The sequence below is a fragment of the Balaenoptera acutorostrata genome, chromosome 2 (genome assembly GCF_949987535.1).
Source record: "Balaenoptera acutorostrata chromosome 2, mBalAcu1.1, whole genome shotgun sequence".
Classification (NCBI taxonomy): Eukaryota; Metazoa; Chordata; class Mammalia; order Artiodactyla; family Balaenopteridae; genus Balaenoptera; species Balaenoptera acutorostrata.
Window position 1 is genome coordinate 141,925,637 of NC_080065.1, and position 27,662 is coordinate 141,953,298.

General features: G+C 47.1%; 1 protein-coding gene across 1 annotated transcript in view; it reads right to left on the reverse strand.

Moving 5' to 3' along the window:
• The window catches only part of ADAM19 (ADAM metallopeptidase domain 19), an 86,841-nt gene that overhangs the window by 7,176 nt on the left and 52,003 nt on the right, over window positions 1–27,662 (reverse strand). The window contains exons 8-21 of the mRNA XM_007165528.2: window positions 26,930–27,001; window positions 23,397–23,563; window positions 21,365–21,449; window positions 20,539–20,678; window positions 18,277–18,454; window positions 14,972–15,061; window positions 12,341–12,536; window positions 10,931–11,039; window positions 9,489–9,693; window positions 8,672–8,749; window positions 8,450–8,558; window positions 7,268–7,412; window positions 6,344–6,428; window positions 5,828–6,052 (exon numbers count right to left, since the gene is read on the reverse strand). Coding sequence (XP_007165590.1) covers window positions 5,828–6,052; window positions 6,344–6,428; window positions 7,268–7,412; window positions 8,450–8,558; window positions 8,672–8,749; window positions 9,489–9,693; window positions 10,931–11,039; window positions 12,341–12,536; window positions 14,972–15,061; window positions 18,277–18,454; window positions 20,539–20,678; window positions 21,365–21,449; window positions 23,397–23,563; window positions 26,930–27,001 — 1,884 coding nt within the window. The remainder of the gene's footprint in view (window positions 1–5,827; window positions 6,053–6,343; window positions 6,429–7,267; window positions 7,413–8,449; window positions 8,559–8,671; window positions 8,750–9,488; window positions 9,694–10,930; window positions 11,040–12,340; window positions 12,537–14,971; window positions 15,062–18,276; window positions 18,455–20,538; window positions 20,679–21,364; window positions 21,450–23,396; window positions 23,564–26,929; window positions 27,002–27,662) is intronic.

Sequence of the window (27,662 nt, forward strand, 5' to 3'; positions counted from 1 at the left end):
ATAATCATAAAATTCACATGGAACCACAAAAGACCCAGAGTTGCCAAAACGATCCTGAGGAAAAAGAACAAAGCTGGAGGCATAACCCTCCCAGACTTCAGACAATACTACAAAGCTATAGTTATCAAACAGTGTGTTATTGGCACAAAAGCAGACATATGGATCAATGGAACAGAATAGAGAGCCCAGAAATAAACCCATACACCTATGGTCAATTAATCTCAACAAAGGAGGCAAAAATATACAATGGAGAAAAGACAGTCTCTTCAGCAAGTGGCGTTGGGAAAGCTGGACAGCCGCATGTAAATCAATAGTTAGAACACTCACACCATACACAAAAATAAACTCAAAATGGCTTAAAGTCTTAAATACAAGACATGACACCATAAAACTCCTAAAAGAGAACATTGGCAAAACATTCTTTGACATAAATCGTAGCAATGTTTTCTTAGGTCAGTCTCCTAAGGCAAAAGAAATAAAAGTAAAAATAAACAAATGGGACCTAATCAAACTTACAAGCTTTTGCACAGCAAACGAAACCATAAACAAAATGAAAAGACACCCATGAAATGGGAGAAAATATCTGCAAATAATGTGACTGACAAGGGCTTAATTCCCCAAATATACAAACAACTCAAACAGCTCAATATCAAAAAACAAACAACCCAATCAAAAAAATGGGCAGAAGACCTAAATAGACATTTCTGCAAAGAAGACATGCAGACGGCCAAAAAGCACATGAAAAGATGCTCAACATCGCTAATTATCAGAGAAACGCAAATCAAAACTACAATGAGGTATCATCTCACACCGGTCAGAACGGCCATCTTCAAAAAGTCTGCAAACAATAAATGTTGGAGAGGGTGTGTAGAAAAGGGAACCCTCCTATACTGTGGGTGAGAATGTAAATTGGTGCAGCCACTATGGAAAACAGTATGGAGGTTCCTGAAAAAGCTAAAAATAGGCTACCGTATGATCCAGCAATCCCACTCCTGAGCATATATCCAGAGTTTTATGGTGTCATGTCTTAATTCAAAAAGATACACGCACCCCAATGTTCATAGTCGCACTATTTACAATAGCCAAGACATGGACGCAACCTAAGTGTCCATCGATAGATGAATGGATAAAGAAAATGTGGTATATATATACAAGCGAATGTTAGCCATAAAGAAGAATGAAATAATGCCATTTGCAGCAACGTGGATGGACCCAGCGATTATCACACTAAATGAAGTAAGTCAGACAGAGAAAGACAACTATCATATGATACCACTTATGTGTGGAATCTAAAAAATGATACAAATGAACTTATTTACAAAACAGAAAAAGACTCACAGACTTAGAAAACAAACTTATGGTTACCAAAGGGGAAAAGAGGCAGGAGGGATAAATTAGGAGCTTGGAATTAATAGATATATATATATATATATCTGAATCATTTTCCTATATACCAGAATGTAACACAACACTGTAAACCAGCTATACTTCAATTTTTAAAAATTGCAACACTCCCCCACTCAGCATTCCCAGACCCCTTTATCCTAATCTACTTTTTCTTTTTTGGTATATATCACTTATCCCATTCCACCATACTATACAACTTACTTATTTTTTATCTTCTGCCTCTCCATCCCCCACTATACCAGAAACAGGGGCAGGGGTCCTTTTCTGTTTGATTCAGTGATACAGCTCAAGCTTTAGAACAGTGCCTACTATACAGTAAGCACTCAACACGTATTAGCTGAAAAAATAATAAAACTCTGCACCTGTCAAAAAAATTTAAACAACTATATTTATTCTGTGATCAAAAAAAAAATTTTAAGGAGCAAAGAATGGATCTCATGCCACCACCCACAGATCCCCAAGCTGGTGGGATGCAAGAGAGAAGCTGATTGCACAGGTGAGAGTTCCAGTGCCTAGTGTCCTAGATCACTCCCCTTCCTGAGAAGGTCACTAGCAAGCATAAAAACGGCTCAAAGGCAAGCATGGGGAGAGAGTGGAAGTAAATCAGAGATCTTCTGAAAGCAGCTTCTCAGCCAGCAGAAAAGTAAGAGCAGAAATGAAAAAGAGCAGCAGATTCTCATGACCAAAGCGCCACGTTGTCCAGCGCCATCCCTCCCCGGAAGGACAATGCGATCCCACACGCTTCCAGCCCAGACAGCTGTCAAATCAGTGGCTGCTGGAGGCCAGGACAGAGACCTTCTGGGGGAAGCAACAGCTGGGGGCGGATGTCAGGATGCCGTGGGGAAATGCTGTGCTCCCTTGGCCGCCTGCTGTGCCAAGCGAACAATTTGTGTGTGTGCAAGTGCACACGCAGGGCGGGTGATCTGGGCAGGAGCCTCGTCAGCATGGCAACACTGGGCCTCCCAGAGCAGGGTCATGCCACTGGCCACTCTGCTTTGACCCAGCTCGGCTCTACCAGGGGCCTCACCCAGCACTGTTTTCCAGAGGCAGAAACTGTCCTTGAACCGCTCTGGCCCACTGCTCCTGTCCTCAGGGGGTGGCACCTCCATCAGTCAAGCTGCACCAACCAGACACTGGGCAGTTGTGTGTGTATTTTTTTGGGGGGAGGCGGTTTGTCATCCCCTCCCAACCCTCATCAGCAACTGTTCCCCTGTCTATTTTCTCTTCTACACATCCCTCATCGGCTTCACCCCATCACCGCTGTCTCCCCCCCTGCTCCAAGCTACCATCACCTCTCCTCTGGACACTGTTTAAACTTGTAACCCCTGCACCCAGTCTCATCCCTCTGATCATAATGCCGCTAGAGTGAGCCTTTCATTCTTTAAAACTAATTTTTTAATTAAAGTATAATATACATAAAAAGAAAGGAGTCATAAATATACAACCAGATGAATCATCAGAGTGAACACACCTATGTAAATCCTCACCCAGGTCAAACAATGGAAGATTAATAGTCTCAGAAGCATCTCTGGGCACCCTTCCAGGCACTGTGCCTCCCTCTTGCCTAAATGTAGCCCAAAGTGAGATCCCTGTAGATGGCAAATCTGTAGGGAAATTTCCCTGTAGATGGAAATCCCTGTAGATGTCACCCATGCTCCACCACTGCCCTGTTCCCATCAAATGCAGACCAAATTCCTAGTCCATGCCTACGGCACAGTCTGGCCTCCCCTGGCTCTCCAGCCTTTCATCATAGCTCCATGGGCCCCGGGCAAAGGGGCCTTGAAGTTCCTTCCATCTGCGGGCTCTCTGCATCACAAAGCTTCCCTACCAGCAGGTCCCTGGTCCAAGAACCTCTCCCACCCCTCACAGCCTGCTCACCCGGCAGGTCTCAGCTCAAATGTCACCTCCTCAGGGAAGCCTTCCCAGATTTCCCAGACTAGGTCAAGTCCCCCATAACTCTTTTTGTAAGCATGCAGAACCTCTCCTTCATAGCACTTACCACGACTGTCACTACATGTATACCAGTCTCTTCCCCAGCAAGCTGTGAGCTCTGTGAGGCAGAGATGGCATCTGCTTTGCTAACCACTGCCTAGTACAGAGTAGAAGTTCACACACATTTGTAGAGAGAATAGAAGAGGTTACGAAGCTTCACCCTCCACCTCTCCAGAGTGGTCCGTGTCACCAAGCTAGGAGGTGGTGGAGCTGAGATCTGGAGAGCGTGAATTCCCCCAGGGCAGGTGGTATCTCAGCTCTGGACTCCAGGGCCTAAGCCAGGACCTGACACACAGGGTGGTGAAGGGTTTGGAGTCAGCCCTGGGTGCAAGTCCTGGCTACCCCACTTACAAACCGCCACCTTGGGGTAGCCCCTTCAACCCCGTGAGACACAGCTACCCAACACTGAAAATGAGGGCGGCAGAAACTCCCTTCTTGGAATGGTTCTGAGGAAGGGGGCGGCGCCCCGATTTAATCCCTGCCGCCTGCTCAGAGAAGCTGCCTCCCGCTCCCCGCCCTTGAGAAACCCCCTTCTGGGCCTGGGGCCCAGCAGAAGCCGTGCTTGGCATCTGTGTTTTGGGATAGCTCCCACCAGCCAGGTGGCCCTCTGGGCTCTGGATTCCCGCCAGCAGCCACCAGGGACAGTGGGAGTCAGGGCAGGACGTGGGGCCTCCAGGCTTCCCGTCCCCGCAGCTGGAGACCCCTCCCCCAACCCACTGCTCGGCACCTTGGGGTGAGGCTGACACCAGCTCCACTGAACAAGCCTCCAGTGGGGGTTTTTTAGGACCAGTGGTTTCAATGGACTGCTCCCTCCCTCCCTCCTCCTCCACCTCTGTTCTTCCCACACCCCTGTCTGCACGTGGCTGCTTTCTCCCCTCTTCCTCCCTTTCTCTCCTCTCTCCTTCTGTTATGGGCTGAACTGTGCCCCCCCTCAAAATTCATACGTTTCCGCTCTAACCCCCAGTACCTCAGAATGTGACTGTATTTGGAGACAGGGCCTTTAAAGAGGTGACTACGTTGAAATGAGGCCGTTAGAGTGGGCCCTAATCCGGTCTGACTGGCGTCCTTGTAAGAGGAAATGTAGACACACAGAGAGACATCGGGGTGCACGTACACAAAGGAAGGACCATATGAGGACACGGGAGAATGCAGTCATCTGCAAGCCAAGGAGAGAGGCCTCAGAAGAAACCAAGCCTACTGGACTTCCAGCCTCCAGAACTGTCAGAAAATAACATTCTGTTGTTTACGCCACCCGGTCTGTGCTGTCTTGGCCGCCCGAGGAGGCCAACGCACCCTCCGTCTCCTCGTCTCTCCTCTACCCCTCTTGCTCTTTTCCCTTGCTCCTTCCCTCTTCTCTCCATGTCAGTCTTTCCTTTCCCTTTCTGCATGGCATTTTCTATCCCCCCGCTGCCCCAGATGAGAAAAACGGGAGAGTAGCAGCTTCGCATCATCAGAGAACCAAAACTGATGCTCTCGGCTCTGCTAAACCACGACACTGCCATGTCCCAGGGACCCCCCGAGACCTGGAGCCAACCACGGTCCTTAGGGGCAGAGACAGCCTGGGCCCCAGGGAGCCCTCTGGACCGTGCCCGAGAACAGCAGTCCCAGGAGGAAAATGGGCAAGTCCCCTACCCCACCTGAGGGGGTCCACACCCAAAACACACAGGCGGCTCTGGAAGGCACCATGCCTGGCCACCGCCCTGGAAACATCTGTGTCTGCGCTACAGGAACTTCTGCCAGAAGGTAGAGCTGGAGCCATCCGAGCATAGACATGCCGGGTGAACAGACTGCTGGGCAGGCAGCTCTGCCTCCAAACAACACCACTGGTGGGGGGATAGCCCAGCCCCTGCTCACCCCTCCCAGAGGCCCGGCCCCTTGACCAGCCTCCCAGATGAGCGAGGCATCACCGTACGTCCCTCAGTAAGACTTCCCGACTAGCGCAAGATACCGAGAGGCACAATTTGGTGGAATAAGTACTATGATGAGAGAAGTACAGAGGCACCAAACTCAGGCTTGGGGGTCAGAGGAGGCTTCTTAGAGGAAGTGGCATCTAAGAGGAGATCTAAGGATGAACGAGAGCCGGCCACGCAAAAGGAAGTGTATGTGGCAGAGGAAACAGCATTTGCAAAGGCCTAGAGGAGAGAAAAGAGACCACGGGGAACTGAAACATTAACTGAACATTAACATTCGGGGTGGAAGGTGGGTCGTGGCTTGTCACAGAAGAAGCCAACCAAGGAGGAAGTCCTCGGTAGTGTATTTCCTCACGCTCATCACCCTCACGCTCTGTGTGCCCTGTATCTACCAGAAGGCAGAGAAGGCAGCCAGCCCATGAGTCGGCAAGCTCCCTCTTCCCAGCCTCTGTCATTCCTCGTGGCTGATGGCCTGAAAAGTGATGCCCCCGGCCCAGGGTTGCTGAGAAACCACTTACCTGGGAGAGGATGCACTTCGGTGCGGGGGGCACTGGCCGGCTTGGGGGAGGCCTCCTGGATGATTCTTTCCTCTCTACTGGGGGTCCAGCCCCTGGGGAGTTCCTAGCAGTCCTGCTGAGGTGCGCTGGCAATGGCGCAGGTGGGGACCCACCATGCAGATAGTCCGCAGGGGGCCTGGGAGGAGGCTGGGAGGGCTTCCGTAGGGTTTCAGGGGTGTTGGTCACCTGTAGGCATAAGACGAGGAACAACGCCTGAGACACAGGAACCCTTAATGCACTTAAAAACTCAGGGGTGGTCTTGTGCGTCTCACTGGCATGCACAGAGGCCTAGGATCCCAGAGGTCAGATGCAACGTTTAAAGTCATTAGGGGATGGCAGAACCAGCTGACCATCTCTCAAGCCAAGAAAGTGTCTTTTATCACCAATCCTGTGGGCCCACAGAGGCGCTTAGGAAAATCTAGCAGAGTCCTGAGGGACAAAGTTAAAGTAGCAAAGTTCATGGTGCAAAGCCCTTACCTTTCGCTTGCCCTGGGGTGTCTGCAACTTGAACGTTGGGTTGGCGTGGCCAGTTCCACTGTTCTGAGACACCCTGAAGGGACAACTAGTAACAAGGAAGGAGAGGGGAAGAGTAAAGGGGGTGTTGTTCATTGAGGATCGGTGCCTGACATCCCTCTGACCGGGGCATGGCAGTGAGCAGCTCAGTCTTCCCAAGTCTGCTCTGGTGGAAGTGGGATGGGTCCTCCTGAACCCCAGCTCCCTAGGCATGGAGACGGTGGCCAATGGAAAACTCCCAAGGAAAGACAATTGGCCTCATACAAAGCAGAGTGTTCCTCAGCACCTTTCCTTCACCCTTTTAAGACCTTTCTCCCCCAAGAAGACAAGGATGTCACCAGCCATCAACCAATCTCCCTCAGGCATCGTTCCAGGAGGACCTGAGATTTAAAATCCCCTCCTGAAAAAATGTCATTTAATAGAGGACTCAGAGACTCTACACCTTCAATATCCAAAGGAATGAATCGCTTAGGAAAAAAAATTACTCTGTCTCGAGCTCATGTCCAGCCACCCCTGTGATTGACTTGAGCTAGTCAGTTTTTCTCTGTTGCCTCAGTTTCCTGCCCTTTAAAATGGGGAGCAAATCAATTAGATACACGCTAGCAAAGAGATTTCATTTCTATTCCAACTTGAATTGGTTGGGGCATTCTGCTGAGAAGGATTCTGAAGTGATGACCAGGCTCAGCCGAGCTTACTTATTAATAAAAATCAGCTAGTAATGTCTGCCACGGTCAAGGAGCACGGCAGCAGCGGAGAGGGCGGTGTGTACCTGGCATTTGCCTTCCCCGAATTAGACCCACCACCACCAACTTTTTCACCAGGTACTGCTTACGGAAAGCTCTGTGATCTCCAAGTGGACCCCAAATCCTTCACAGCACCCCGTCATACCTGAACTGTTGCCTCAAGTTGGAAGGAAGGGCTAGGGGCTTGAGGTAGCCCAGTTTGTTGTTCTGTTTACAGCAGTGGTACATCAGCATGAGGACCGCCAGCACAAAGATGGCTGAAAACACTCCGGCTACTATAGGACCAGCACCTTCCAGAAATAGAACCCAAGTGAAAGACTTAGAAGCGGTCTGAGCTTTAGCTGTGGATTTCAAATAATGTATTCCTGACACTCTTCAGATATTTGATCTTCATTTACTTTGTATTACTTACTTTAACTTAAAAACTATAATAAAAAAACATACATTATGTCCCACTGGGAAGCCACTAATATTAGCTTAAACAACCAGGTCAACTTGCTTGACACAGATCTCATAATAAAGCTTCTCCGGCCACTTCTGCCTAATTGAAGCGAGTGCCTTTTAAGGCAAGGAGTTTCAGCTCTATTATTATTTACCACTAGTTTTCAGCCTGAATCATGATGTTCCTGTACACAAAGCAACCAACACAAAACACTGAGAGTCATAGATTGATCTAAGATTAGAACTTTCACACAATCCACAATTGCACATTTGGTTTCACCGAACTGCCTCAATGTTCTCACAAAGTATAAATCTAAATGTACAAAATATATATAGACCAGTGACACACTACTTTTATGTTTTATATGTTGAGGTTTCTTCCTTGGGAAAAAAAAAAAAGTTCTCTATTACTTTTTAAAAGCTTGGAAACCAAAGAGCTAGAATCCCTTAGATTTCCACTAAAAAACTGTAACATTATCTGAGTTTCTGGTTCCTCATTTGAAGCTCTGTTCATCCAAGGAGATCTGAGCCACTATAATGTGCCCTAGGTTCACGACTATTTTTAAGTGGCCGAGAAGGGGTAGTCGCCACCACCGCCCCCCAGAAAGAATGTGATTATTCAGTTAAACTGTGGTCTGTCTTAATCTCTCTCTAAGCAGAACCATGCCCCTCAATAGAAGGGACAGAGGAAAAGCAACTGAGGCTGAGCCCCACATCAGGCTGCTAGCCTGGGCCACTCCTCCCACTCGGCCCCTCTTGTTCTCTCATCTACAAAATCAGGATAGTGAGGCTGACTCATTATCTCTCCGCATCATGCCACCCGCCCCCATGGCACCCACCCCTCCTCACAAAGGTGGGCAGAGGCCCACGCAGGCCGGGCACTCACTCTCGGGGGGCATGGGCCCGCTGTCGATGCTGCCCCCTTGGCCCGGTGTGTTGCAGAAGGGCGGGGCCCAGCCCCCGAAGCAATGGCAGTTCTGATTGTTGTTGCAAACCTGGAGCAAGGGCAGGGCAGAGGCGTCAGCACCCTGGAGAGCTCTGGCCTCCCATGGGGCCTGCCCCCGCAGACACCATGGCACAGGAGCCCCAGAACCCCGGGCACGCGTACCCCGTGGCCATGGCACTTCTTCCCACAGCCTTCTGTTTCGAAGAACGAGGTGTTCCTGCACTGCCCCTCGAAGCAAATCTGTAATGAGGAAGAAGCCGCTCAGTACAACGGAAGGGACGCTGGTTGGCAATTAGGGGACTGGGGTTTTGCACTCAGAACTGACGGGACTCAAAAAGGCAGCCTACTTCAGGTTATTACTGTGAAAAATTAAAAACAACCTAAAAAGCCAAGGACAGGATGGTAGTTAACTAAATTCTGCTATCACTTGTGTGATTAGGGAGAAAAGACCAAATATTATATTTTAAATAAATATGTGCTATTCCACTCTATATTACTATATGTTGGTGATATGTTAATTACTTAATTGTATATTAATATGCACTAGTTGAAATATTATACTTAAAAATAATGACCATGGTGACAGCTGTCTACTTTGTGCCAGGTAGTACACCAAGTGCTTCAAATGTTTTTTATAACATCATTCTCATAGTTAACTCTGAGACAGCGGCCATTATTTTCCCCAGGCTTCCCTGACTCCTAGTCTAGTCCATTTCTCAATTCATAAGATAATTAATGATGAGGACAAAAGAGGTAATAGCCAGCCTTCTAAATGGTTTACAGGGATTATCTCGTTTAATCCTTACAACAATTCTATGCGGTGGGTCTTGCTCTTACTTAACATGCTTTATAAAGGAAGCAAGCCACAGGGCCAGAGAGGTTGGGGAAGCTGGGACTTGAGCTCATGCACCCTCGCTCCAGATTCACACTTTAGTCACTGCAACCCAGCGACTGAGTGAGGCTGGAGAAAGGGACTCACGTGGTTATGGCCACATTTGGTCCCGGTCATCACCAGGCCTGGGTCCAGCATGTCACCCTCCTCCTCGGGACCTCGGTAGACGTGGGTGCCCCGACATCGGATCTGCCTCCCGTTCATGATGATGGTGGTGTCGATGGGCACTGCATTGGACTCCAGGGGCCGGGCCTCAGAACTCTGACACTGGATCTTCCCGCACTTGGCATCTCTGGGCCCGAGAGAGAAGGAGGGAAGGAGATGGAATCAGAGGCAGGGGAAGAGCTGGGGCACCAGAGAGCTTCAATCTTTCTTGACCAGGACAGCAGGCTTGGGTGCGGGAGAGGCAGAAGGGCAATGCGTGTGCTGTAGGGACTCAGCAGGGAAGACCCCATGTGGACTGAGACCAAGGATAAGACGCTAGATCCTTATCCCCAAGCAGATCGAGGCCAGAGAGCTGGCCTTAGGAAGTCCTCTTTACTGCAAGGACAACTGCCTGACCTGAGCAACCTGCCCCCTTATGCTCCTTGCGTCCCCATGCACGCGAGTGCTGCAGCCAGAAGCCTGGTGTCATCCCCGACTTCCCATACTCCCTCCCTCCTATATACCTACTCTAATTCACACCTCCATCCTTTCTCACCTGGACACCAGGAAACTGTCTCCCTGCCTCCAGGCTTGCCCTATAGGAGTCTAATTTCCAAACTGCTCTCAAGCCAAAGTCCAAACTCCCCTAGCCATGCATTCGAGGCTTCTCATGATCTGGTCCCTGCTTAACTAGCTAGGCTCATTTCTCAGCAGCCCCCTCCCCACTGCACCCCAACATTATACTTTAACTATATAAAATTGTTATCAGTTCTTCCTACCAAGAATTTTTCTCTACTCATCTCTCTGCCTGGTACACTCTCCCATGTACCAGCACCATTCCCCATCCTGCTGAACTGGATAATTTCTCCAAATCTCAGCTTAGGCATAACTTCCTTTGGGAAACCACCTCAACCCACTAAGATTGGGTCGGGTGGCTCTCACCATATTTCCATTATTACACTGTATTGTTATGTTCCATGTACTCAGCACAGTATCTGCCACATGGTCGGCCCACAATAGATAGTGGATGGGCGGGTGGGTGGATGGATAGATGTTTGAAATGAATGAATGAATGGGTGAATAACAGGCTGTTCAGATGAGGGTATAATTAGTACCCTGTGGAAATGACCCAAGAGGGCTGATGCCCCGCCCTACTATAAGAAGGTCCCAGAAGGAGGTCGGACCAGCTTTCTAGGAAGCATTGCCATCCGCGCCCTCCCTCTGACTTCCTTAGGGCTGAATGGCACATTGCCAAAAGGGCCTGGAATAGATTTATTTAAAGGCCTAGTTTGGGGCCAGCCAAGCTGCTGAGAGGGCGGGAGTGAGGACAGAGTAGGAATTGCTTTGTCATCCTCATCTCGTGGGGTCTGCACTATGGTCATCACCTCATGTTGCACTTCTTGTGTTTCCCATTCATGTCCTTCCCACAGTTTCCAAAGGTGTCCCCTGCCACATTCACCTTCTCGAAGCAGAGATCAGGAGCAGGCCGGGCTCCTGGGTGGGCAAGAAACATTTATCAGTACACTAGCCAACGTTAGTGGAAGTCAGAAGCCCCCAAAGGGCAGAGCTAGCCCTTGGCAAAATCAGAAGGTTAAGAACGTTTTAAGGGAGGGAATATTCAGCCTTTTCTTTCTTTACCCCTATCAGTTATTCGACCCCCACCTCCTCAAGACCTACTCGTAGAAAAAGGTTTTACATCAGTTCTTTATACCTTATTGAGGTTTTATATCCGTGGGAGGTTTGTGTGCTAAGCCTTCTCTCTAATGAAGAAGCCCTGTCCCATTTCAGGTTTTTTTACTAAAGGTAATACCTGCACAACATTTTAAAGAATAAAGCATGTCTTTCAGTTTTTTCTACCTAGTCATTCCAGTTCCTACTTTCCTACAACCTGGTGAAGCAATCTGAATTAACAGTGTATCTTCTAAAGATAATTTTATCTCTACTGTCTAGATACAATTCTTGTGTATCTTCTAGAGATAATCTATCTAATAAAGAGTGGCAGCATAGTCTATTCACTGGTCTGCATCTTGCATTTTTCACTTAATTTATCGTGAGAGATTTTTTTTTTTTATTCAGTACATACAGAGCTGCCTCCTTTTATTCAGCTGTATAGTGTCCCAACGTATGGAGGTACCAGAATTACTTTAATTGGTCCCTACTGAAGGATTGATAGGTTGTTATTGGTATCACTAACAATGCTGCAATAAATATCGTTGTAAATCTATCTTCACATAAATGTGCAAGTACAAATGTAGGATACATCCCCAAGGAGTAGTATGGATGAGCCCAATGACAGGTACACTTAAAATTCTGGTATCTCCAAACAGCTTTCCATTGGGTTTGTACCTACCTGTTTTCCCACACCCTCCACAACTATATTATTATTGTTCTTGTTGTTATAGTTATAGTATTATTATTATTACCTTATTATATTAATTCTTCAGTCTTTGCCAATATGATACATGAAAAAAATCCCATCCCATAGTTGTTATAATTTGCTTATAGCTTAAGGCCATTTGCATTTCCTTTTCTGTCTCCATCCTCTGCCATTTTTGTTGGATTATTCTTATCCACTCACCCACTCTGAGAATTTAAAGCATCAAGGAACTAGGAAGAACACTGCCTACCGCCTCTCCCTGAAAGTCTACCCTGAGGCAAGGGGATTGAAAAAAGGTAATATCTGGAGATGCTGTTTTAAAGCCAAGGATTCTAAGCTACCCAGAGTGCCTGAAGGGGGAGGCTGGCTAGGAAGCAGTGGGGTGGGAGGAGGGCCATTCCCCCCAGGAGAGCCTTACCAGGACCCCACAGCTGCTGGCACTGCTCCTGGTAGGTGAGGCACATGCCGTTGTAGCAGTAGGCCTGGCCACCCTCGCAGGGGGTGCCGTCCATCTGGTAGAAGTTGGTGGGGCAATGGGGGGACTTGCCCGTGCAGAACTCCGGGAGGTCACACTGCCGCGCCTGCTCACGGCACAGTGTGCCAGGGGCCAGCAGCTGAGCCGAGGAACGAGAGGGGAAAAAAGAGGTCAATCTGCCACCTGCCCTCAACCCTCCCAGCAAGGGCTCATGAGCGTCACTCCCGTGGAACAGAATTTCCCATTACCATTATTTCAGAGTGCTTTTTACATGACCTCATTAGCTCAAATCACCATCATTCATCTAATATGGATAGAGACGTAGGGTTTCGAGGTGTTTTCACAAATGCTAAGTCTACATAGCAGTCTTAAGAAGTAGGTAAAAAATAATATTTATGCAACAATTTACAGTTTACTAAGTGCTTTAGTAATAACAGCTACTTTATGGAGCTCCCACTTAAGTGCCCAGTACAAATATTACTTCATTTAGTTTTCATGATAGTCCTATGTAATTTAATTATCCCTATTTTACAGATGACGAAACCTGAGGCAAAAGAGGTTAAATAATGTCTCCAAAGTCTCATGGTTAGTAAGTGGCAGAAGAGCCAAGCCCACTAATATATATGTAGAGATACACACACACACACACAGAGTAGCATTCATACATCTTTGAATTTACAAAGCACTCTGGCAATAATACATCCCCATTACTGAGCCAAGCGCCAGGCTAAGTATGTTACACATACTCAAGTCATGAGATCCTCACAATATCCATGAGCTAGATATACTGCTATTTGCCTCATTCTGCAGGTGAAATAACCTGATCAATAGCACACCTTGGGCAACCTGTAAACACTGAGTTTCCACTTGAGTCTTCCAGCCTCCCAGGGTGGTCAGAGTTATTAGTACTCTTCCCATCTTACACATAAAGAACCTAGGCTTGGATGGGTAATAGGCTGCCCCAAATCACACATAGGGCTTGAATTGAAGGTCTCAGACTCCAAACCTCTTCTTTTCCCACACACTTCTCTCCAGGAACTCCTTTCCAAGATCCAAGCTGAAACCCTGGGACTGGGAGATGGGCGCTCTCCACACTCACTCTCGGGCCTTAGCCTGAGACTCGAGGACCTGACCCAGCTAGCACAGCCTCCCTGGGGGATGCCGGGTGCATACTAGAGTCAAACCACATGGCGTGGGAGTTCCCCTGAGCCAGGCAAGGAGAGCTACATCTGAGAACAGCGCCCCTCCACACTCCCGGGGGACTCCACGCCACCCACAAGGCCCTCCCAAGACAGAAGGCAAGAATGGGCCAGCTGAGCAGATTTCTGACAGTCTCAGTTCAAGGGTGGCCTCAGGATGCATCTCTCCACCTGAGAGCAAGATGGAGGGGAAGAGGACCCACCTGGCTCCCAGAGGAGCCAGCCTGCCTGGGTTCAAATCCCAGCTCCTTAACCAGCAGTAGGACTTGTGTATATGCACCCGTGAGGGTAATAACCCTCTCGTGGTTATTGCTAGAAGGTCATGCTAGAAGGAATGTTCTAATAAAGTACTTGAACAGTACGTGGAACATAATGAGCCCTCAGCAAGTGGTAGGTGGAAGCACAGTCCACAATCCTATCCAAAACCCTGGGACCAGATGGATGTCAGACTTTACAGAGTTTAGAAAGCAGACACTACACAGATGTACATACATGTGTGTGTGTGTGTATATATATATATATATATATACACACACACACACACACACACATACACATACGCATTACATATGTATGTTATATAACCCACCAGCAAGGCCTAGGATTATACTTTATAATCACACACATTAATATTTCTGCAATGAAATATAATATTCACTTTAAGTGTGATTTTTTTTTTTTTAAGACTATAATTAGACTCATGTCAATTCAGGTCAAATTTTGCCACCGTTAAGTTAAAAAATTTTTTTTGAGTTTTCAGAACTTCCTAAATTTCAGAATTATAGATAAGAGACTGTAGACCTATAGTAATATTAGTGGTAAAAATGATGTGATCTTTCACACCAATATTAAGAGAATGGGCTCCAGAGTCAGGTAAACCTGGTTCAGCCTCTTCCTGGCTGTGTGATCCCAGAGAAGCCACTTATCCCTTCTGAGCCCCAGTTTCCTCATCTTAAATGGAGGATATTAATACACATCTCATGGGGCTTTTGTAAGGATTGAATGAGATGACATATATAAAATTCTCTGTACCATGCCTGGCACCTAATAAGCAATTCATTAATGTTAATCAAAACTGTGATGAAGATTATTATGAGCTCCAAATAAAATCAAGCCTACTCTTTCTGGACACTTTTCTTTTTTTTAATCTCCCATCTTCCAGGAGGCACACACAGCCCTCTGGGATGATCTGAACTCAGTGAGGCCCAATATAGAAAAAAGTAAACTTTGTTCAAGGGCCCTTTCTAGCTCCATGTTTCTGAAACTTTGATGCCACCACTTCCCCAGGATAGAGGCTGAATCCTGGCCATTTCCCCCCAGCAGAGTCTTGGACTGTTAGGTCAGAACCCTGGGCAGGGAGGAAAGGGCCACTTACCTTACACCGGTGACAGCAGGAGCCATGGGCACACTCTGCCCCCTCTCTCAAGGTGCAATTAGAGGCATTGCAGCAGGGGTTATCACATTCCTGGGGAGGCAGTGAGAGTGGGCGTGAGCCTCTTGGGCAGCAGGGCAGGGAGACAGGGGACTAGGCAGGGTGAGGGCCTTTACCCCCTACCCTGCCCCACGGGCCCCTGGGAAGTCTCCACCAAAAAATCACTTTATAGCTTTATCATTAAGGTAATACGTATACATTGTAGAAAATATAAATATGCATAATCATCAGTAACACACAACTTGACACAACTACATTTTGCATTTTTCTAAGCACTTTCCTATACACATACGTAGACATATACTCATTTTACAAAATCATAGTATCCATACTGCTTTTAACTTAACATAATATGCCCATTTCTCCTTGTAATCATGGATTCTTCTAAAACATGATTTTTAGCGTAGTATTACGTTATATGGAAATTCTGTGATTAGTTTTTCTCATCCCCAACACAACATCCAGAGACCATGTCTTCTACTGCTGCCCTTCCTGCCCCCCACACTCCTAAACCTTACTATCTGATAAAAAGAGGCCATCAGGAGTCGGGGCATGCTGGAACAACTCCTGAACAATTTATGTCAGCCCCCGGGCCTGCTTCCCCAGACTTCTCTTGCCATCTCCTGCTCCTCCTCAACCCTCGCTGGCCTGGACCCTTCTCTAGGGGTTCCATGCTCTCCTCTCTTCCTTCCTGCCCTACGGGTCCTGATTTGCTGACATACAGCATGAGATTTAAAAAGATGACGGGACTCCCCTGGTGGCGCAGTGGTTAAGAATCTGCCTGCCAATGCAGGGGACATGGGTTCAAGCCCTGGTCTGGGAACACCCCACATGCCGTGAAGCAACTAAGCCCGTGAGCCACAACTACTGAGCCCACACACCACAACTACTGAAGCCCGCGTGCCCTAGAGCCCACGCGCCACAATTACTGAGCCCATGCGCCGCAACTACTGAAGCCCACACACGCTAGGGTCTGCGTGCTGCAACTACTGAGCCCGCATGCTGCAACTACTGATGCCCACACGCCTAGAGCCTGTGCTCTGCAACAAGAGAAGACACCGCAATGAGAAGCCCGCGCACCTCAACGACTGAGCCCACTCGCTGCAACTAGAGAAAGCCCGCGCGCAGCAATGAAGACCCAACGCAGCCAAAAAATTAATTAATTAATTTTTTAAAAAAGATGACGATTATCTACAAAACAGAAATAGAGTTATAGATGTAGAAAACAAACTTATGGTTACCAGCAGGGAAGGGGTAGGATAAATAGGGAGATTGGGATTGACATATACACACTACTCTATATATAAAATAGATAACAAATAAGAACCTACTGTATAGCACAGGGAACTCTACTCAATACTCTGTAACAGCCTATATGGGAAAGGAATCTAAAAAAGAGTGGATATATGTATACGTAAAACTGATTCACTTTGCTGTACACCTGAAACTAACACAATGTCGTAAATCAACTATACTCCAATAAAATTAAAAAAAAAAAAAAAAAGATGATGAGATGCCCAGTGACTCCGAATGTCCCTATCACACTCCTACTACAGAGACAGGCCCATCCATGGGTCCCTCACAGCAGGATTAGGAGGCACAATTATGCCCATTTCACACAAGGGGAAACCGCAACTCAGACAAGTCCAGTGGCTGGTCAAGGCACATACCTGGCAAGTGTTGGAGCTGAATTCAAGACATGTCTGCCTGGGGCCCACCCCGTGCTTATTAACCATATCATAACCATCACTGTCCAGGTCTGGCTTGTTGGAGAGACACATGCCACCACCTGACTACAGATGCTCATCCACCTGTCTCCCCCTCAGAGAAGGAATAAGGGCACTTTCTTCCCATGAATCTCCTACCACCCTGGGCTCCAGGTAGACCTGTGTTCCTTCCCCTCTAGCACACCATGTTTCTTCTCACCCTAAGGCACGGTTCCTCCTCTAGCTGAAGTGTGCCTTGGCCTCGTTGTGCTTCTCGCTAACGCCTACCTCAGCCTTCGGCTATGGGGTCAGAGGTCACACTCCCACCTGAGTAGGGCAGTTCCCCTCACATTACATATACTCCTAGCATCATGCCATTGGCCCTCCTAGCACTTACCACAGTTGTATTTATACATTTTTGCAATTATTTGTTCAATGTGTGTTTCCCCCACTGGACTATACACTCCATAAGGACAGGGACCATGTCTATTTTTTCTGCCTATCTATTTTCCTATCCCTGGCACATGACATAGTACCACATACTCAGTAAATATTTGTTGAATGAGAAGCTCCTCTGAATATAAGCCAACTGGCCAAGCCCACTCACAGGCTGCTCTTCAACCCCACCGGGCCCTCCGTGATAATACAACTCTCTCCTTTCTGAAGGGTCTGGGCTGATCTCTCTGAACTCATGGTGATGCAGATGGTGAGCCTTTAACTAGTTCTTGTTTTATTATGAAAGTTACGTGCTGGCATTAAGAAAAAGTCAAACCATAGAGAAGATTATAAAATCAAATAGTCTTTTCCCACATATACAGACCCTCAATCTCATAGTTTATTCTGAATACGTAGAATACTCACACATTCTCCCACACATTATTTTGCATGTTAACCTACATATTTTCATCCTTCAAAAAACAGATATGAAACTATTCAGTTCTGCTTTCTGCAGAACAGCAAGCATCTGTTAAAAGTGAGAGAGCTATGCTGTACGCCCACCACTCTCATTCTGAAGATTATAAGGAAGGAAAGAGCTTGTACACCAAGAGCTCTGCTCCTTCTTCCTCCTAGAAGCCCCTTTCAGACTTGCTGGTACTTCCTACATCCCCTTCCTTTCAATCATCTCTTCTCCAGGCCAAACAGCATGAGCTTGTTATTTTAAGCATCCTCATAAGGCCCAGGTTCAAGTTCATATATCCGGCTGCATGGCCTTCAGAATAAATTCAGTGCAGCTGGAGGGCCAAGGAGGCCACCTGTGGCTTCACTGGCAAAGACTGTGGTTTCCGGGTAGACCTGATGCTCACAAGGAGCACTCCACCCCAATCTGGACATAAACAATGTCAACTTCAAACCGGGAGGGTCTATAGAAATGGTCCATACTTAAGGCTTACTCCCCACATCTTATTTGTGATGGGGTCTTTGACAGCCACGTGTATGCAGGAAATGCCTAGGACTAAATTTTCGCTTGCATTCTCTTTAACCTTGAGATTTGAAGGCAATGCAAATTCTTCCCCTCCCACTAGCACCAGCACAACACCTTACCTCCTCCTCCCCACAGTCACATTCTTCCCCATCTTCCAGGTACCCATTTCCACATCTCTGGCCTCCATACAGCGTCCTGGTGTCCGGCATGTTGGAGAGACACATCCCTCCGCCTGACTGCAGGTACCTGTCCAGCTCCTTCCTGTTGCATCTGTTGAACACTCTGGGAAAGGGGTGCCTGGGAGAAGAACAAGGTTGGAATTAGCTGGGAGTCTGAGCATCAAGCAGCCAGAACAGCATCAATCCTGCTGCCCATGAGGCTGATTCCAGCTGGACTCAGACCCCTATAGTCCCATGCACATATATTCTGCCCCAATAGAACATCACCTGTACATTAACATTCTAAGAATTAAGAAATATTAACCACCCCATAATGCCTTTTTTCTCACACTCCATGGAGGATTTACTTGAAAATTTGAAGCAACAATTTCACCCATTTTCATGAAGGAGTTGCAATAAATAAAGGATAACTAGTGTGTTACAATAGGTCTCTTGAGCCTTAGAGCTGAATAAAATTCCAGCCAACCCAAACTCTTCCTGAAGCTGATATTAGATGGAGATTTTCTTAGAACAGAAGACCAGGCCAAAAAAGGCCAAGTTCAAGGGTTTAATTTCTTCGTTGGGCCAGTGATCTGATCTCTGTTCTAAGGATGCAGGCAGCACTCCAAACTCAACCAGCTAACTCACAAACACATGGTCTTTATCACAAGAATATGAAAGGTCCTGGATCCCGCTACTGGGAAAAAGAGTCAAAAGTCATACACTCTCTGGCGGCAGGTCAGTACCACAATTTGGGTCTATAAGGGAAGAGTTATCCTGATCCCAATTCTCTAAACCAGCTAAAGGTTAAACACTGGAGGGTTTTCTTCAGTTGTCAGGAATGTCACAAAGAACTTGTTACTAATAATTGTTAAACTACTAAAATGTGTGAACAGCTTAAAAACAAATTGGAGTAGTAATTAATATAACTCTCTCAACCATTTGTCTACAAATATGCTTTTTAGATTGAGAGAGAAAGAGGTGGACTTAATGGTGAGCTCACAGGGATTTGAGCATGACCCATGGAGTTGTCCCCTGCATGTCAACATCATCCTTTGTGTGTCACTTTCTCTGAGAAGTGAGGAGAAAACACTGGACACTGGAGCTCCAAGAAAGCTGCATCTATCTATCTATCTATCTATCTATCTATCTATCTTTATTTATTTAGGCTGCGTTGGATCTTCATTGCTGCGCACAGGCTTTCTCTAGTTGCGGGAAGCGGGGGCTACTCTTCGTAGCAGTACACAGGCTTCTCACTGCAGTGGCTTCTCTTGTTGTGGAGCACGGGCTCTAGGCGCATGGGCTTCAGTAGTTGTGGCACACGGACTCAGAAGTTGTGGCTCTCGGGCTCTAGAGCGCAGGCTCAGTAGTTGTGGCACACGGGCTTAGTTGGTCTGCGGCATGTGGGATCTCCCCAGAGCAGGACTCAAACCCGTGTCCCCTGCACTGGCAGACGTATTCTTAACCACTGCGCCACCAGGGAAGCCCCTGCATCTCCTCTTGGAGACACACCATTCCCTAAGAAGCATAAGCAGACCCTAACGGTTTGGGGTGGGAGGAACACAAGCTCCCACCATGGTGCCTTCTGAAGAGTGACTAGGGTCCCGGAAGAACCCAGTGTTCTCTGCTGTCTGAGTCCAGGCACTGACTTTTAAGCAACTCCAGAATTCTCTTTCAAAGGTTCTGGTTTAAAGACCCCTCACGACTACAGGGAGATGGAGCTGCCTTGTCCTTATTCCTTGTGGTAAACACAGCCTATAAATTCCTTGAGGAGTCACTGTGGGGTGTGTGATTGCTCCCCTTCCCTTTCCTTGTTCTGGAGGCTCAGCGCGTTCAATCTGGCCTGAGGCATAACAGCACTGATCACACTTCGTTCACATGGAGGGATTAAGGATTGTGGCTGTTACAAATGGGTTCTCAGCAAAAATTCACGAAGTGGAAAAGACACACGTGGTCATGCCAATTTTATAGCTAAAGAACCCCAAGACAGAAATTAAGTATATCTAAGCTTACACCACACCAAACTTCCTGCTAGAAACCTGTGCTCCTTCCACACGATTGTTTTCTTGGTCTTCTTCCAATGCTTTTGTTGTCAAAACCCCCTTTTTCTTCACTGCCCCCGTTAGTATAACAGAGGCTCCCTGGGCCGGGAGCAACACGGGGGCCGCACTGGCCTCTCGTGCCCGGCCGTCCTCCCCATCCTCACCTTCCTGCTTGACTCACCCGGTGGCAGCTGCCATGATGCACCCACCATCAGCCGCGCTGGCGGAGCAGCAATCCGCGGAATCATGGCTCATGCCGAAGTTGTGGCCCATCTCGTGGGCCATGGTGGCAGCCACGCCAATGGCATTCTCAGAGTGGTCCTGCTCAGGGAGACAGTTCAGGTCAAGGACATCTCCCCGCTACAGCCCTGCCTCTTCTTTAGCCAAGCCTCACAGCCCTCCACTGATTATACCATTGCTGTGCGTACAGGCTTTGTGACCAAAGCCCGTGCTCTTAACTACCCTGCTGCATCTGTCAATAAATACAGGTGGATAGAGGGGTGGACAAATAAATGGACAGCAGCCTCCTTGCTGTCTACTTCACAGGTCAGACATGAGTAGTCCAAACACTCTCACGAAGTCAGAGAGAACTTCAAAAGAGGGCAATAATTTCCTGTGACTCTGAGACAGGCTCTTGTTCCATAAAGATATACAGAACAACACAAGACTTCAGATTAAAAAAAAAACATTTTATCTCTGTATCTTACAATTTCTCAGCCCCTGGTCTGGAACATATAAGACATCTAGTGATGTATGATTAATGTAATTGCTTCAAGGTTCTCCTGAGCTTGAAAATTGGGGATAAATTACAATAAATGAAAATTCATCCCTGAGTACCTCCACCTCTTAGAACTTAATGCCTTCATTTTAAACAATTGCCCTTCTTTATGTCCAACCTTCTTTTTTCCTGCAACAATTAATATAAAATTATTTTTTAGAAGATGACCTCCTGTCTTGTGGGGCAGCTCTCCACCTTCTGCAGCATCAGTATATTGGCTGAGACTCACCATGTTGACCCCTCCAGACTGGTACACAGAGCACATGGCCATGAGGGGGGCCAGGCCGATGGTGGTGCCGTGGAAAGACATGCCCCTGCAGGAGGGAAGGAGAGAGGGTGATTGGAGTGGGGACCGAGAGGGCTGTTTCCATGTGCCCAGGAGTGGGTGGCCATCACGGCATTCCCTGGCCCTGCTGACATTCCCAGATCATTCCCAAGGGGAGAGATCCCACTACTCTAGGCCAGCTGGACAACTTCCAGGTCACCACACCTCTCACTTCCTCTCACCTACTCTCTCACTGCTCCAGAGAAACAGAAGAGAGAGCAAAAGGTCACTTCTTCCCACAATATGCCCGTAGCCCCATTCCCTGGAAGGAAATGGGTAGGGCTTGCAAAGCTGCATCCCATTCCTGCCGCAGAGGAAAAGGTCAGAGGGTGGGGGATGAGGGAAGGGTGGCACAGGTTCTGATGCTGAAGTGAATCATGCCCACTTCCGCCAGCTGCCAGGGTGCCCTGCCATATCCCCGGCTCTGTGGTATGTGTATGGGGAGGGGGGGGTCAGGGCAGCAGCTGTGGGGGCTGATGCTTCATTCCTGCATCACTCTGGGGCCAAGGAAACAGATGTGTCCCATCAGGAGCCTCAAAAAGTGCAGCTGGGTGCAAGGAGAAGCTGTTTCTGCCTTTGTTTTGCAACTGTGCTCCTAATCTGCCAACAGCCAGCTACATTCCCCCAGATTAATACACGCTTTTCTCAGCTGTACGCATCCAGGGCAGGGGCAAAGGAATGAATAAAATACCAGTGTTCTCGTGCATGCCACAAACATGAAATTCATTGAAAGGATCTACAGGGAAGTTCATTACATCATGCTTTTACATCTCTGTGTTTGTCTTCTTACTTAGACCATGATATCTTAGACAGTCAAGGCTGTCTCATTTATTTTGGGGTCATTAGAACTTAGCATAGAATCAGACACATAGTGGGTGCTTAATACATGTTTGTTGAACTCAAGGCATGTTTATCTTCAGAGAAACAATCTGCAAAAACATACATGCAAATCTCTATGACGCCCTACTGGTTATCTGATAAACTCACACATGGCTCCGAGGAAGTCCTACTGGCAATTGGATTCAAGGTCTTGCCCAAAGCAGAACTCCAGGCTTTCAAAGATCAGGCCAACGTTTTGGTAACCAAAGACTCTTCCTAGGTAAACGTGCCATCATGAAGTAAGCGCTCACTGGGGGTTTTGGTACGGCTATTTCCCCGGTCTCTTTTAAAGAGTAAACAAAGGTTTAAATGATTGTTGTCCCAGAGATATTTAGGAAACAGGAAAAAAAAAATTGGTTTTATTATGTATGTGCCTTTTGTTGTAACTTCCTGAGAATACCTTTGGAAGTCAACAATAAATACTAGATAATCACCACGGGGGACTGTCAAGGGCCACCACGACCCCCCATCAGTTTCTGTTCTTTTCTCTCTGGGGATTGAACAAACTCCAACACAACCGCCCTCTCCCCCCATGTCTCCCTCCCCCCAAACACACTATTCCTGCACTATCTGCCACTTGACTGTCTCGCAGTCGGCCCTGAGCCCCTGGGAATGACACGAAGGACAAGCCGAGGAGGCCCCTCTCCTGTGCCTGCTTTGGGCGATTAACACCTGTTCTAGAACAAAGCGCCACGAAGATCAAGGTGAGCCCCTTAGAAAGTCTGTTTCAAAGCAGCCACGACCAACAGTCACTCACTTCCCAAACACACACCCAATTGTTTCAGAGACTCAACTAAATATGTCTGAGGCTAATTTTCTTATTTGGGTTGTAAACACTTCTTGGGATTGCTATGACTCAGGCTTTTTAATATTTTCCTGGATATACTGGGTACGGAGCACATGCCTGAGGAACACTTCGTTACCTGGACCGGAGAGTCAGGACGGCTTAGTGCAGCCAACCTTCAGCACTGGGGAGAAAAGGACGAACAGCACACGCACTGCAGGCAGGGGCTTTGCAGCCAGAGCCAAGGCAACACATATGGAAAAGGCTACTTACGTGATTAACTGTGCATTGTCATGGCTCTTCCGGGCGAGCAGCTTGCGCCTCCAGCTAAGAAATGACCAGAGGGTAGAGTACGGGTTCTCCGAAACTTCACACATATTCCCATGAGTCCACACTTCCAAGCCCACGAGGGCAATCCGGATATTCAAGGATCGGTAAAACTGAAAACACACACAGAAGAGTCACAGCATCATCTGTCAACACCACTTGAGATTATGAGCCCCTTCCCAGCCCAAGCGCTCAGAGCACAGATTCCAGATTTCTCTTCTACACGTGCCTCCAAGGGGAGGAGGGAACAGGTGTTGCTCTTCACCTTCTCAGAAGGGGGACATCCTGAGACAGGCACGACATCCTAAGAGAGGCTCTGCCCCTGGTGGCAGAGCTGGGGTGACTTAGCTTAGAGAAATGGAGACTGAGATAGGACACAGAGTTGCTTTCAGACATGCACGGGGTTCTCATGTGGAGAAAGGATCAGCATTTTTGCACATGAGCCTAAAGTGGGGCTCAGTCTATAGGTAAAAAAGACAGGAAGACATTTCATTTCAAACAGGAAAAAAGCTTTCAAAGCGAGCTAAGCCACGCTGTCATCTATAATAAGGACCTTTGGCCCAGGTGTCTGGTACAACTATCCCTCCCAATTCCTTTACGGCCCTTATCATTTTTATACATGTCTAAAAAGTTCTCTTGTATATGGATTTTCAAAACAACTTTATTGAGGCATAATTTACATATCACAGAATCCACCCATTTTAGGTGTACAGCTCAATATTTTTTAGTAAATTTACCAAGTTGTAAAGTGATCACCATAATCCAATTTTAGACTATTTTCATCACACCAACAAGATCCCTCATGTCCATTTACTATCATTGTCCATTTTCACCCCCAGACGTGGGCAATCACTAATCCACTTTCTGTCTCCACAGATTTGCCTTTCCCAGACATATTCTATAAATGAAATTATACAATATGTGGTCTTTTGTTATTTCTTTCATTTAGCATGTTTCTGAGATTCATCCGTCTTGTAGCCTGTATCAGTCTGCCATTCCTTTTTATTGCTGACTAGTATTCCATTGTGTGGATATATTAATGGATTTATTGGAAGACGTCTCCCACTCATTTTGGAAGTAAATGGGTGTAAATGAAATACATGTAGATAGATGTGCTTACTTTCAAAATTTCCTTCCCCATCACTGGGGGTTTTTGGGTTTTGTGAAGGATGCCATAAACAGGTTGCAAGCTTTAGGCTGCAAAGGTCCCAGATAATCTTCAGGATTTTGTCCAACCCAGAGATCCTGAAATTCTATAAACAGGCCTTGATCCTTGGGCTCCTTAAGGCTAGAGCTACATCTAACTTTCATGGCACAATATCTTTCATCTCACACACACATAACAGGAAGAGGGTTTTCCTTAAAGCGAAGTACTGGAAGGCGTAGGTACAAGGAATTCTTTGACTGGCCTACCCTAGAGAATACTGAGACAGCAACTTAAAAAAAAAAAATTGCAGGTGAACCTAGGTCACGTGAGCAGGAGATGCCATCTTAATCCGAAAGCGGCAGGTACTGCCCCAGGTAAATATAACAATCATAGCACCAATGCTTATCAAGTGCTTCCTATGTATTAAGCACTGAGGCCTAGAGAAGTTCAGTAACTTGCCAAAGTCTCAGCAGGAAGCTGGCAGAGCCAGGATTAAGACCCGGATTATTAGACCTCAGAGTCTACTCATGACACTACACTGCTGAAGTGCTACCATATTTACACATCCAGAGAATCAACTTGCCCCCAAGAAACTGTGATGTAAATGGGCTCCAGATTCAGTAGATTCAGTTGATTTCAATGGAAACTTTGATTTTCCTGTTTTGGGCTCGGTCAATCATTACAGAAAATAAAGGGTTTGGATTTCAGTTTGAACTTGCTTCACTAGGGAGCTTTTTGAGGACTTAAACTTGGCTTTTTTTCACAGTTAAGGATAAACATTTTTGATTCGGTTCATGATTCAGCTGATTAGCGCAGTACATTCCAGTTTTAGTTCCATAATAGTTCAGTTCAAGTAGGTGGGTCAGCAAGCCTCAGAGAAGTGAGTTTGCCTTCCCTAACCCCAGCCGGGAGTGACTAACCTCAGCTGCAGATGAGAGAACCGAGACTGCTTCACAGAGCAGACCAGCTGGCAAGGCTGGGGGCCTTCCAGCAAGGATGTGGTTTGCTAACGCCTCTCTTCTCCTTCCACTTTTCACCAGCACCCCTGGTTCTATCACCCAGACCAGCTGCAGAATCCACATAGGGAGACCCAGCCAAGTCTCCCACCTGCAGCATCTCCAGAACAATAGATGTCACATGGGGGATAACAGGGTCTACCCCCAGGGAAACAAGCTTTTCTTGTTTTCCCAGATGCTGAGTGTTTGGGTTGTGGGATCATTTAGATGTTATTGTTGAGTGAATTGAAGGCTAGAGAGAGGACTGGACTGTGTCCCTGGAGTCCTTCCTTCCAGGAAATGCCAGTGTTTGACTTTCACCAGGCACCAAACACTGACCAGCATTTCCAGAGTCATCTACGGCAAAAACACAGGGCACAGACCTGCCCATCCAATGACTTCAGAACACTACCAAATTTGCTTGTAAATCCCTAAAAATATTTGTTCTCTTCCTTATCCTCTAATATTTAAAAAAAACAAAAAAAACAAAACTCCCCCTTGAGACCTGGGATCCAGGAATCCCTAGCAGGCCCAGAGTTAAGGTTCAGAAGTTTTGTGAGTGCCCTGAAATTGTACAATAAATGTGATCAGATTCTCAGAGACCTGCGATCCCAAACATTAAAATCTACTTTTTAAAACTATTTACTACTCGCCTATCAAGAGGCCATGGTCATTCTAGGTTACCTCTTCTGCATTTTGCACTCTTTCATATAAACAAAGTCCCAGACCAGCCTATTCTAGTAAAATTCAAGACCAGCCTATTCTAGTAAAATTCAAGAATCTGGGTATTTCCTAAGAGCTTGTTTAAAAGAGCCTGACCTAGGCAAGTTAACCAACTGCACGGCTTTTCTAAGAGACAAAACCAAATGATTTTAGAACTGCTTTACAGATGGAGATTATACAGATTGACCCCAAACAACCCACTCCTCAACTTTTAAGGCAGGGATGAGGGGAAGGGGGTCAGAGGACAGCACTCTGGGTCCCCACCCCTGCTTCAGCTTACAGGAGTCTGCTTCCATCGGACTTTTACATTAGACATTGGAAACAGGATTCCATCAGAAAAACAAAAACTACCCAAAGCTATTGATTTAAATCAACCCCTCATTTTGTAAATTAAAAAACAAAACAAAACAGCAACCCAAACAAGACAAGTTACTTGGCTAGGTCCGTGCAGTTGACGGTCTCGTCGTGACCACTGAGCTTCGGCTGTATCGCTACTGCCTCCTAGAAGCTGGTGGGGCGGCCAGTCGAGCAAGAGGCAAGTCAGGTGTGAGCTCCTGTCCTGCAGCTCCTCTAAGGTGCTGGCACCTTTCCCACAAGGACACACCTGGTCTCACCTTATCAACGTAATTGGCGATCTCCATGAGCTTGTGTTTGGTGGCGTCCTGGTCTCGTCGATTCTTCTGAAACTAAATGGGGCAAGCAGAACTAGGTGAGACCCCAGAACCCTTCCCAGGACCCCTCGTGTGCCCCATTACTGGTCTTTGAATTCCTTTTCATTTCCTTCCGTCTTCTATGACGACTATCTCCCTGACACGTAGTGTCAGCTTGGGAGGGCAGAACCTGGGTCACATCCATCTTGGTACCTCCAACTACTAGCTCAGTTCCGGCCACACAGTAGGCATGTAACAGTTGTGCAGTGAACTGAACTGTCTTCCTCCAGCCTGTGAAGTCAACCTTGTTCTCCTGTCCTCCTAATTACAAGGCCTCCTGCAAACTTCCACTGGGGCTTAGAAGAGGGACCAATCCAGTCCTTGCCTCGGTCATCACCCCAGCATGAAGCCACCACCACAGGGATCTATCTCACAGGGCCTCCGTGCACATGATCAGTCAACATGGTCGAACTGTTGCTGAACACCTGCGGTGTGCAAGGCACTGCACTTGGTGCTGCGCAGGATACAAAGTGTGTGGTCCTGGTCCTAGCCTTGAAGGAGCTTCAGTTAAAACACAGAGAGGACCACAAATAACAACAATGGCAGATGCTATATTTAAGGAGTATGAAATAGAAACGGGCTGAGAAAACCTGCACAGAAATAACTGCAACAGGAGGCCATGTGAATGACACAAAAT